This window comes from Parasteatoda tepidariorum, chromosome 7, assembly GCF_982258835.1.
Source record: "Parasteatoda tepidariorum strain Cologne lab strain chromosome 7, Ptep-v5.0, whole genome shotgun sequence".
Lineage (NCBI taxonomy): Eukaryota > Metazoa > Arthropoda > Arachnida > Araneae > Theridiidae > Parasteatoda > Parasteatoda tepidariorum.
Window position 1 is genome coordinate 9,944,406 of NC_141761.1, and position 12,991 is coordinate 9,957,396.

The 12,991-nt window shown below is 28.8% G+C and overlaps 1 protein-coding gene across 1 annotated transcript; it reads left to right on the plus strand.

Annotated features, from left to right (window-relative positions):
* Positions 1–574: 574 nt before the first annotated feature.
* Positions 575–2,422, plus strand: LOC139427272 (uncharacterized). Its single transcript, XM_071188331.2, has 2 exons — positions 575–1,642; positions 1,853–2,422. The coding sequence occupies exons 1-2, from the start codon at positions 575–577 to the stop codon at positions 2,420–2,422; spliced, it is 1,638 nt and encodes a 545-aa protein (XP_071044432.2).
* The last annotated feature ends 10,569 nt before the right edge of the window (positions 2,423–12,991 follow it).

Here is a 12,991-nt window from a genome sequence, read left to right on the forward strand (position 1 = left end):
AGATAAGAGTTTTGATTTAAACTTAAATTTTTTTGTAATTCCTAAAATTACTGAACTTACTCCAGCTAATCCTCTTAATGTAAATGTTCTATCGCTAAATAATATTAAACTAGCAGATGAAAAATTCTTTATTCCGAGTCCTATTGATTTGTTGTAAGGAGCAGAACACTTTTATTAAATCTTAAAATGGGGTCAAATTTTCCTTCAAGATATAAATTTAAGATTGCAAAATAGTGTTTTCGGGTATATTGTCAGTAGGAGTCTTCCGGCCAAAAACGAAAATAAAATATATTATGGGCTCGTTACAGATAATTTTGAGTTAGAAAAAACATTAAAAACTTCTTGGGAACTAGAAAATGTAGAGAGAGAAGCTGAAATTTGTGAAGAGCATTTTCTTGAAAATTATTCAAGAACTGAGAGTGCCCTTTAGAGAATGCCCTTTAGAGAAGATCCGTCGTGTCTGGGTGAATCTAAGAAAAAAGCTGTAAAGTGTTTGAATTCGTTATGGAATCGCTTTGCTAGAGAACCTCAATTTTGAGAACTTTGCAAAGCATTTATGCTAGAGTATTTAAATATGGGTCATATGGAGGAAGTACAAGAGTTTGAAGAACCAGATGTGCAGTATTATATTCCTCATCATTGCGTGTTTAGACATGAATCCAAAAGTACCCCTTTGGGAGTTGTGTTTAACGCAAGTGCATTAACTTCTACTGGAAAATCATTAAATTGTTTACAGTACAACAGAGGTATAATTCAGGATGACTTATTGTGCATCATGCTTAGGTTTAGAAAACATCAATTTGCCTTTGTTGCTGACATCAAAAAGATTTATCGCATGATACTTGTGGATCATAGCCAAAGAGATTTATTGAGAATTTTATTTAAGACAGAGATTAATGATCCAGTGAAAGTGTATAAACTGTGTACTGTTATCTATGGCACAAGAAGTGCTCCCTTTTTGGCAACTAAGACAGTGCAGCAGTTAGCCAGAGATGAAGGAAGAGACTTTCCATTAGCATCAACTGTGCTGTTACATGATGTTATATATGGATATATGGATGATATAGTCTCCGGTGCAGAGAGTTTAAATCAAGGAGACATTCAACAACAGCTTATATCGTTGTTAGAAAAGGGAGGAATGGAGCTTCATAAATGGTCAGCTAATAACAAATTCCTTCTCTGTGAGGAAACTAATGAATCGAGTTACTCATTTACTAATGAAACTAAAACATTAGGTGTACTTTGGAAACCACAACAAGACAGTTTTGGATTTAACGTAATTATTGACCAAAGTGAGGTTTTTACTAAACGAACGGTGCTTTCTCAAATCGCACAAATTTTTGATCCTCTTGGTTTGTTGGGACCAATCATAACTAGAGCTAAAGTGTTTTTACAAAAACTGTGGTTATTAAAATATGATTGGTGTAATGCTCTTCCAGTTAAAGAAAACTCCGAATGGCACAGTTTTCTTAATTCCTTGAGTGCAGTGAACTCAATCAGTGTCCCAAGATGGTTTCTCAGTGAACAATTTCTCATCGTAGAATTACATGGATTTTCCGTTGCCTTAGAAATGGCGTATGGTGCAATAATCTATTCTAAATCTATCAACCTCTTAGTGACTCAGAAACAAAGCTACTTATCAGTAAATCCAGAGTAGCTCTTCTGAAGTGTGTCTCAATACCTAGACTAGAGTTCAGCGCAGCAGTTCTATTAGTGAAACTAATGAGGAAAGTATTAAGTGCCCTGCAGCTAGAGGTTTCTAAAACTTGTTACTGGACAGATAGTACCATCGTTCTGGCGTGGATGAGAAAAGAGTGTAGAGACATAAAGACTTCATGTTGCTTCAAAACAGAACCCTGCCGACCTTGTTTCCGGAGGTATCGATCCATTGAAACTTAAAACATGTGACTTGTGGTGGAGTGGCCCCCTATTTCTACGGCAATCGTCAGTAGATGATTGCACAGATAATATATCTGTAGAGTCTGATGAACTGTTTCTTCGAGAATTAAAACCACCAGTAATTAGTGAAATTTGGGCCCTAATTAACACATTTGAGCCTCTAAGTGTCATTAATCAATGCTCTTCTTACATGAAAATCTTAAGAATTGAGGCTTGGTGCAAGAGATTCTTGCATAATTCTTTGAATCCATTGCATCTTACCCGTGGAACATTGACAACAAGTGAACTTTCCCAAACTTTATTGTGTGTTGTGAGATACGTTCAACGTACTTCATTTGTGACTGAAATTCAGTGTTTGGAAAAAGGCTTACCAATACCTAACAATAGTAAACTTTTAGATCTGTGTCCCTTTCTAGATCAAAATGAAATTCTTAAAGATGGTGTCAGACTTCAAAACAGTGACTTAAGTGAATCTCAAAAACATCCAATGGTTCTGCCTACCAAACATAATTTTACTGATTAATTATGTTCATATTCTTTATTTTCATGCAGGTGCCAAAACTACATTATCGCTTATAAGATCAAAATTTTGGATTGTTTCAGCAAGTTTTTCTTGATGTGCAATCACATCTGCTTTCCTTAAAAATAGTCTTTAAATAAAAAAATAAAATAAAAGGAGAAGATTGTTTATTAATTTGAGCATATAATTATTTGTTAATAAAAGCAGGTGATTATTTTATAAAGAAGACAGTTTTTTTTTCTCTTTTTTTTAAAATTTTGATTCTGTTTTTTCTGATTCCACTGCATTTTTTTTTCTTTTAGGATAAATGTCTCACTCAATAAATTATTTCTTTTTATTCATAAATTTTATCATTAAGTTTTTTTTTTTAAATTCCGTTTATTTTATAATATCCTGTCTCTTGGTGGTTTTAATACTTATGTTAGTGCCTTTTTTAAATATCGTTTCCATTCCATAATTTTCAAGTGTTGTTTTTATTTAGATTAATAAGCTTTCTTTTCATCCTCTCCCACAGTATAATTAGGTATGAAATATATTGCACTTTTTAATTATTGGTTTTGTTTTATATTAGTTAATTTGGGGATTTTAATTATTATCAAAAAATAAATATGCAAATTTTGTATTTTTTAAACTTGTTTTTCTTGTCTAAATTTGCAAATGTTTTTATCCTTTTAAATGTTATTTTTCAACAATTTTTTTTAATTTAGGAGATGTTTTCTTTTTTTCCCTATTTTTAAATATGCTTAACTTTTTCCTTGTAATTTCGGTTTGATATAACATCGATTAACGGCACTTTTGGCCGATCCAGAAAACCGGGAAATTCAGACATCCGGGATAGCGATGGTCCCAAGCATCCCGGTTAATTGGTTCTCTACTGTACAAAGTTTTTGAACCTTGTGCACAAAATTAAAAATCTCGAATTGTGAAAACCCGATTTAAAGACATAACTTTAAATACTTTTGAAAAAAATATAAGTGAGTTTGCAGACGATTCCTATTTAGAAAACTGGTTTGATATTTATTGCTTTCATGAATGGGTTTCAGAATTTTTGCTGTAACTTTAGAAGTTATTTAGATATTATCTTATACTTTGTTTCTAACTGCTCAGAATAAAAAAGGTTATAACATTCTTTTTTCCTTAAAAAAAAATGTGTTTTTTTTTAATTTTTTTAGGAAAAGCTGTCTAGTCTTAGAGGGTTAGGACTAGACAGGTGGAATTATCTGAGAAATAAAAAACTAAGATTATTTAACAATAAATTATTTTTCGCACAATTATAACATTAGTGAATTAAGTAAAAATTACCCAAGATTTGAAAATTCTGTTGGTCGGGATGCTTGAGGCAGGAGTGACCCTTTAGCCCTTCATCTTGTGAAGGTGGATCCTTGAGGTCCTTGTATCCTAAAAGTGAAAGAAGAGAATTAATACTGAGCACATTGCTCAAGTGATATCATAAAGTGATACATTTTCACAATAAGTAGATAAAAAGAATAAACAAAGTATACTTCTTGCGAGAAGTTTGTCAAAAATTTAATTGTACATCTCAGGTACAATTCACTTTCTCTCTCAACATTCTCACAGTTCACTTTTACTAAAGCATAGTCAAGTTTGTTGCAAATCAAGTTGATTTGTGTCAACGCTTTCCTACAATTACACGTCAGTGTCTTTCTTTTTGTATTTTTCGTAATATATATATGATATATGGTTTAATATATATATATTTATTAAGGCCATTTTGAGATATTGCCACAAAATAATTATTCACTATATTCGTGCCATTGATTTATACTCAGATGGTCAGTGTTAAATCACTTGTGAAAAAGTGAGCTACTGTCTTAAGGGAGGCAACGTCAGCTAAGTTTTCGAACTAAAAAATTGAGTCGAAATTTGCGGCTCTGAAGTCTAACGCTTTCTTAAAAAAGTTTCGATTCAGTTTGTTAAAGTGGTGATCAAAACTGTCAATCTCTAGGTCCGTGTGTTATGTCTACCTTTCTCTGATACTAGTGAGCGCCAGTTATCTCTCTTAAAATCTTGTTCTGCCTTCTTGTGAGTTTCCCAAGCTCACTTTCTGAAACGTTACACCATGCTGGTGAGGCATAGGTCATGGATTGGTCTAATCATGGAGGTGAAAAGTAACTTCCTCAGTTTTAAACTCAGCTTTTCGCTGTACATTATTGATTGCAGTTCTAAAGTTGCAGAATTGGCTTTTGACGTTTTTCACATGATCCGACCAAGTCCGTCTGTTGTTAATGAGTAGACCTAAGTATGTTGCCTTAGTTACTCTTGGTATCACATGATTCATGAGTACTGGTTCATTATGCTCTCTAATTGGTTTCCAGTTGTTCTGGGTTACCAATAGTTGGGACTATTGAGCATCTTTATCGTATATCTTATCTTGCAGTTCTTCTATAGACATGTTCGGGTTACTTAATCTTACTATAGTTCATTCCACCTTAAGTTGGCACTGCAGGGAAGGGTAGGATATGTAATACTCCGTCTTTGAAAAGTAGTTCTTCTCTATTTTGGAATTAATTGCAGTTTAAATGCGCGTTCAAATATAAATAAATGTTGTATAATAAGAAAAGTTTATCGTGAAACATACATTCGAAGTTTTTCATGTTTAAATGTATTTAACTTATAAATATCTTCTCAGTAAAGAGAATGTACAAAGAAGAAGGTGTTTTAGTTTGGCGCTGGATTAGTTTTCAAGGCCAAGGAATTGGCACGTTGACTAAGTTTTTACACTGGTCAGTCAGCTAGTTCCATTCTGCTTGCCTATCTCTTGTGCAGTCCTTTTTTGCTTTCTTTCACTCGCATCGCTTAATTGTTCTTTTTTTTTATTTTATTTTTTTATTAGTTATTAACTGTTAATTTGTTGTTTTTTACTGGTTAGTTATTGTTAACTCCTTTTTTATCGTTATAAATTTTTTTTGCATTAATTGTTAATTTGTTGTTTTTTACTAGTTATTTAAAGTTAGCTCGTTTTTTATAGTTATAAAATTTTTTTTTGCATTAATTGTTAATTTTTTTTTGTGATTCCTTGTTTCCTTCTTTTTTTTGTAGCTAATTACTAAATGTTAGCATGTTTTTTTTGTTAGTTTGTATTATTTTCTTACTTATTAATGGATAGCTTTTTTTCTTTTGAAGTTATTAATCTTTAGCTTGCTTTCCTTTTTTTTTTCTGGTTTAAATCGGATTTTTTTGATTTTCATTCAAATACACTGTAAGAACTTTGATTTATAATTAGAAAAACTTTATAAATGTTTAATCAATATGAAATTAATATTAAACTATATTATAACAATATTTTAGAAGATTTAACTACCTCAAACAATTTTTCATTATAATACATAGCTTTGTATGCATAGCAACTATTTCGAAACAAATGCATGATTGAAATTTGAAGACCAGATGAAATAGAGAATTTAAAGAATACTTCAACTATTAAACCAAAGTTTCAATCAGCAAACCATAATTTTAATTTAAAATTGTGATTTTCTTTCTCTTGATTTTTAAAATGACAAAATAAATGTAACAGTCTGTGTTTATAATGTAGTCATTCATCAAAAAATAAACAAATATTTAATCTATAAATTTTTATAGCAAAATATTCATTCTTAATTCCAAATCAAAATAGGTAAGTTAAGCTAAAAATTGGAATTTTTTTTCCTCAGAAAATTTCTTTCTGATAATGTCAAAGATGTACACTGTAAACATGCACACTGTTACCAGTTAATAACCCTACTGCTTTAAATAGGGTTTAAAGGGGAAGAATGACACTGTATCAGAAAAAATATCTGAATCTATCAGCATTTTTATTCTATTTTTGGCAAATTAGGGCAATTTTTTTTTAATATAACCTCAAGCTTTCGAAATATACATTTTCCACCAATAAAATATAATGAAGATTTTAACTCCACGCTTTTTCAATCAAAAGGTAGAATTTAAATTAGCATTATTTGTATTTTTTTTTGTGAAAAAAATTCATGTTTATTAATTACTTTCTACAGCTATGCAAGTTTATATTAAGACAGCCCTGAATGTTTTCTTTAATCTGCACTTTCAATTTCAAGCATTAAAAGATTTTTAAAAATGTAATTTCTAATGTGTTGGAATTTATCACACACCAAGAATGAAAGTAATTTCGTTAACTAAAATTAATTAATGCAACACTTCATTTAAAATCAATTTTAAAACTAAGAAAAGAAAATAATAAAAGTATCAATAATTTTAAATACTGTTTTTTAACTTTTCAAATCAATATATATAAAAAAAAAATCTGTTGATTTAAATCAATGATTTTAAAAAAAAAATAATTTGATTTAAATCATGATTTGCAAATGAGAGTGCAAGAATCTCACTTATCACAGCTCAGTGGACGCGTATGCAAACTCACAAGTATTTCACTAAACATTCAAAAAGATTGGCGCTTTCATACTCTATAGACCAACGATGCTCCGAAGTATCCTGTGGTTGGATGAATTGTGGAAATGCTGAATAGAACAATGTGTAAAGCACGCTTTTGCATACTATGTGTCAAAAATCAACATGGCAGAGAAAAAAATCTAATTTTTGAAAATGGAAAATTACACACTTTTTAAAAAACACTCAATGAAAATAGCACCTTTAAGGGCTTTTAAAAAAAGAAAAAAAGCACCTTTAAGCATTTTTTAAAAATGCACCATGTTATTATTATTGGGTTGGTAGAAAGTATTTTTTTAAGAGTGAAATAAAACATAAAAAAAATGTTAAACTTATTCAAGTGACACTTATTTAAAAAGAACACAACTGCTAGCTCCATAGCTAGCTAAAGTTATTCCATATTTATTAAGTTAAATCAAATAGTATAAATAACCAAAAAGTAATGCTTTGAATTAAACAAAATACATAAATAAATGAAAAAAATATAATATTTCATTAAAAATAAATAAATAAATGAAAAAAATATAATATTTCATTAAAAATAAATAAGTAAATTATCCTAAAATAAGAAACAATGCTGCTGGAAAATGAAAAATAAAGGAGGAACTTATTAATCAATAAAATAAAAGATAAACTTTTTAACAACTAAGTCCCACTAAAAAAAATACATCACCCTAAATTAATAAAATACAGTTAAACTCTGCTGAAGTCCCGGACATTGTGAACGAAATGCTCGCTCACGTGCCTTGCCATACACATATATCATTTTTTGTGGATATAGTGAACCAAAAGATGAAAGGAAATTGGATATTCTGAACTTTTTTCTGTCCTTGAGTGATTTTTTCCTTCATTTTTCGGTAATTTTGAAATTCCAACATAAAATACATATACCAATTTTTAAGACCTCTTATTGAGTGAAATGTAGCCAGAAGCATTTTTTCTTATTTGCTTCTTTTATCTCAGTTTTTCATCCCTAAATTTTTTGCACGCAAGACGATGAGTAATAAAAAATAAAAGTGAACACATTTTTTGTTACTACATATTGTCTTTTAATCATTTTTGTACTTCTTTTCATTGGTCATTTATTTAAATAACGTGTAATAAAAGGGAGCAGTTTGGAAAAATTAATTAAAATTGTTTGCAGTATGGATAGAATGAACTCCCAGTTATAGTGAACTGAAATTTCGGTTCCTTGAAGGTTCACTATAACGAGGTTTGACTGTATTATACAATAATATGTAATTAATTGAAATTAAATCATATTTAACCACTTACAAAGTTTTTAAGAACAGAAGAAAAACTTTTAAAGATTCAATATGCCTAAATTTTCTATTTTAAAAAGAAATGAATCAAATAAAGATGGAACCAAAGAATTGGGTTGAAAAAGCTCAGAAGAAAACATCAACAATAAGAAGGAATTACTTGAGATAGATGGCTCTTTTTCCACAGACTCAACAGGATGACTCGTTGAATGAGGTTCAAATTTGGACAAAGCACGACTTGAAATCTTTGTAGTAGGTCTAAGTGGCCCTTCTAACCTAAAATCATGAACATTTTGTTATTCTTCGAATTTAAGGATTTTTAAATATATATATATATATAGCTTAATCCAAGCAAAAAAACGCTTACAAAAATTGAGTATTAAATGAAAAGATATAAAAAGTTAATTCCACGCGAGTCGGTGACCAATCGCTATTGGTCGTCGACACACTAGGTTTGAGGAATAAGTGGTCACCATAGGTGCCCACTCTAAAAATATTTCAAGACTGAACATATTTTTTTGATAAATGAACACAATCTAGAATTATTTACTAGAATTTTCAGACATTTATAGTTCACCGACTTCAGAATGTACCTTTCTATAATAAGGACTTATATATTAAATTAATTATCAAGATTTTTTTATATTCATTGTATTAATTTATTTTTTACAGCAAACAAGATAAAAATTACAGCTAACCTTGTACATCTTTTCACATCAACCACTGAATAATAAACAAAAATTTTTTTCTAAGTTATACATATCTCTATTTATTTTTTCACTTCATCATTATTTATTTTTTGTCCTATCTCCATATTTTTTTTTTTTTAAATAATAATCTCAATTTAACTTGGGCCAGCATTAAAAAACGCTTTAGATACACTAATATTACAAATTTTGTTTAAGCAAGTAAGTGTTGAAGTTCCATCTCATTCTTTCATTAATGAGCTACATCATTACTTGATCATTTCACAGAAATTTTAAAAATTTTCAATGTTTACATTAAAATTAACATATTTTTTTTCTTTAACAGCAAAAATTTGTTACATTTTTAAGGAAATACATAAATTTTAATATTAAAAACAAATTGAAAAGAGATATAAATTTAACTTTATTTACTGATTTTTCTTTCAAGACTGACTTCAGTTTATTTATGAAAATAATTAAAAATTTCCAAACTATAGAAATAAATAAGGTTAACGAACAAATGTTAATAGATTTCAAAAAATAAATCTTAAGATTAATTAACTGAGCAACCTGAATATGCAAACTGAGTTATAAATGTTAAAATATGAGATGTTTGTTACGTATTTTACTTGAGAGGAAAAGAATTAAAAATTTCAATCATTAAAAAAAAAAAAATCAATAAGGGACAGCTTTGTTGTTGACTAAAGATTTCCAAAAAGTCCCAACATCTTTTGTTGTGAAATTTTTTAAAGCCTGTAATTAAAAAATTGGTTAAATAAATATCAACTCAATCAATATAAGCTAAATTTAAATAATCCAATTCCAATTTCTTAAATTTTCAATCCAAGGGGAATAAACCCTTTTTCAAAAAGACATATCAGATATCTAAACAGTTTAAAATAGCAATCTAGTTTAAATAATAACATTAATTTTAGAACTATTTAATGTCATTCTCAAATAAGTGAAAACAAGAAGAAAAAAATTATGAATTTCTTAAAAAATTAAAATAAGTGATATTTATTAATATTTTATATAAAAAAATTAGGTTATGTTTTCAATAGTTTATGGACAACTTTATTTTATATTACTTAAATTATTTTGTTACAATTAAACTGAATGAATTTATATGAATAATATAAAATTTAACTATATAAAATAGTTTTAAAAAAAATCTGTTTGGTTTAAACCACATAGGTCTTTATTCAACTATCCAACCATCTATCCATGTTAGAAATTATTCCAAAAATATATGTTAAATAAAAATAAACAAAAAATTTAAAATTTTTAGAAAATTTTATTAAAAAAAATTATCATTATTGAATGAATCACTCACTGCCTCATTTTGGCCACAAGACATCAATGAATGCCTCAGCTCATAAATTAAATAAGATAGTGCGACTCTATCATGCGTCACACCAAAACATTAAACACTTAGACATTTAAAAGCCACCATCTTATATTAACCGCAAAAACATTGCTTTATATAGTTTGTCTAAAGTAAGAATTCCCCTAACCATTTGTCTGGGCTTGTGGGGGTGACTATGGTAATGAGGTCTAATCAAAGAATAAAACTAATTGACAAATTCAGAAAAAGACAAAATAAGTAAGTAATATTTAAAATAATAAATTAAAATCGAAAAGCGCTTAAAGCAGCTGAATCCAAATTTGTTTTATTTTAATTTATAAAGTCAGAAATACAATTCTAGCAGAAAACAACAAAAATTTTAAGATATGTGTGTTAGCAGGACAGTACTTCATCAGGGGACACACTGCCAGCCAACACACAGGAGCCTTTCAGTTGTCAGTGGTGAAATCAAAAACTGACTGCGGTCTCTTAATGGAAAATCAAATAAGTAAAAACAATTAAAAAAATTGAAATGTAAATGCAAAGAAAAATTAATGACAAACAGTCCCAATTTAAAAGTTCACATCCTATGATTTAAAAGCACACAGACTAAGATCTAATAAAGAGACTCCCACATATAAAAAAATATAAATAGCCAAATCATTAAGAAAACTTTAGAAATAAGTCAAGTGCTGACCCTTTTTTGAAAATCCTGAAAAAATCAAAGAGAAAAACATTAAATGAGTAAAAATTTAAAAAAAGTGCTGCCATCTACATGGGGTAACGAAGTATAACTATTTCAAGTGGGGTCGTTGCTTAGAACAGGTTTTGGCTCGAGTCGACGAAAGAAAGGGAATCCTTTTCTTCGCCCTATAATGAAGAGAAGCTACCCTCCCTGAAATGCGCTATTCTTGGTTCCATAGCAGCAGACGGCCACAGACTTTGTGGTGGGCAGAGTTCATATCATAGACAAACTATACATATGCTTAACATATTAACCAATGTTCATAACGAGTACAAATTGGTTTTACAAGTAAAACTGATTTAAAATAAAGTTTAAAATAATGGCCACTTATTAATCTAAACAATTAAACATATTATAAAATAAAATAATGAACACGTTGCATTCAATTTTATAACAAAAAATTTAATCTTTAATAACTAGTATGAATGAGCATTAGAATTGTCATAGATTAAACATCAAAAACGCTTATTGCACTCAAAAAATTTTAAAAACTAAATAAATTAATATCTAACTATAATTTTCACTCACATTTAATTTAAAATATTTGCTTAACAGACCAATTGAAATCCTGAAATTTTAAGATTATTTAAATAAGTTTTAAAATACACGAGTATATAGAAAATGAATTGCACAAACTCAAAGAATAACCAGTAGTCTGTTCAGGGTAAATTTACTACCGTTTAGCGGTACCTTCACAAAACCAACTTTTGAAAAAACGGTAGTTTAACAAAATACTTTAAAATAAGTAAGTTCAAAGATTCTCCACCTCTCAAAATTTTGTTTTTGTATCCCCATAAAGAAACTATAAATTCTAGAGTTTTTTAAAATGAAGCTATGAGATTCTCTCTCTATAAACTTTAAAGGAAGACAAAATTCAAACATTATTCTAAACATTTGAATATTATCTTCATTATTGTAAATTTATTCTAACAGATCTTTATTTTTGTATGAAAAGTTTTCTTCTCTGTGAAACTTTTTTCTGTATGACCTAGTCGAAAATTTTCTCATAATGAAAATAACTTATTTCTAGTACTGTTAAATGCAAGTTGAAATTTAGCTATGAACAATGGATTTTTAAATTTGGAAACAATTTTAAGCCCGAAATTTAACAATGGCGAAATTATTTTTTAATACATGGACAAAAATATATAGAAATTTACTAGTCATAGATGATTTTTATTTGTAATGACAATTTTTGAAAATAATTTCTTATTTTACCATATTTTTGTGTTGATTTTTTGATGTAACTTTTAATTTTCACAAATTATGTCTAAATTTTCACAAAATAGGTACCTCTAAAAGAAACCTAGACAGACCCCATATAACCTTATCCTTAAATCTCATAACAGTTTTGAGTCATTTGTAAAAGCAGATATTTCTTTTAAATATATCTTAAAAAAGAAAACTCCAGAAATTACAGCTTGATTAAATGCCATTGTCTTAGTTGTTTAACACAAAACTACCTTGCAATGTCTAGTTTTTAGACTAACTAAATGAGAAAAGAAAAACCTAACTATTTTTAAACACTTCGTTCAGCATTTAATAATAATTTAAATAATGCATAGTTAATATTGAGTTACAGTTTATTGCTACTCAATAATTATGTAATGCTTAACTTTTACAAAGTCTAACTATGAGGTTGGAATAGCCTGGTTGGTAGGGCACTGGAGCACTAAGAGTTCGTGGGTTCGATCTGCGCCGGCCGAAGACTCCTGGTGTAGTAAATGGTGACTGATGCACGTTAAATCCGTCGAGTCACAAAGTCCTCCATGTTCCGATAACAAATCATACCTCTGGGAGTACTGATACAGGAGTTTCATTGTATTCTGGATTATTTCAACATTACAAGGCTACGGAATTGAACATTAGCAGTAGTCGTAAACCCAAAATTGGGTAGATTGTTCAACGACGAATATATATATAAAAAAAGTCTAACTACGAACAAAAAAATTTTGAGATAGTTTTGATGTCTTTAAATCTAACCAACCACAGTTTTTATGGGAAGTTTTACCAGCAAAAAAATTCCAAACTCTGAAGAGAATAATACACAATTCATGTTTATTATTATTTTTAAGAAGCAAATATTTTCTACCTGTGCTGTTTTATTTAAATACG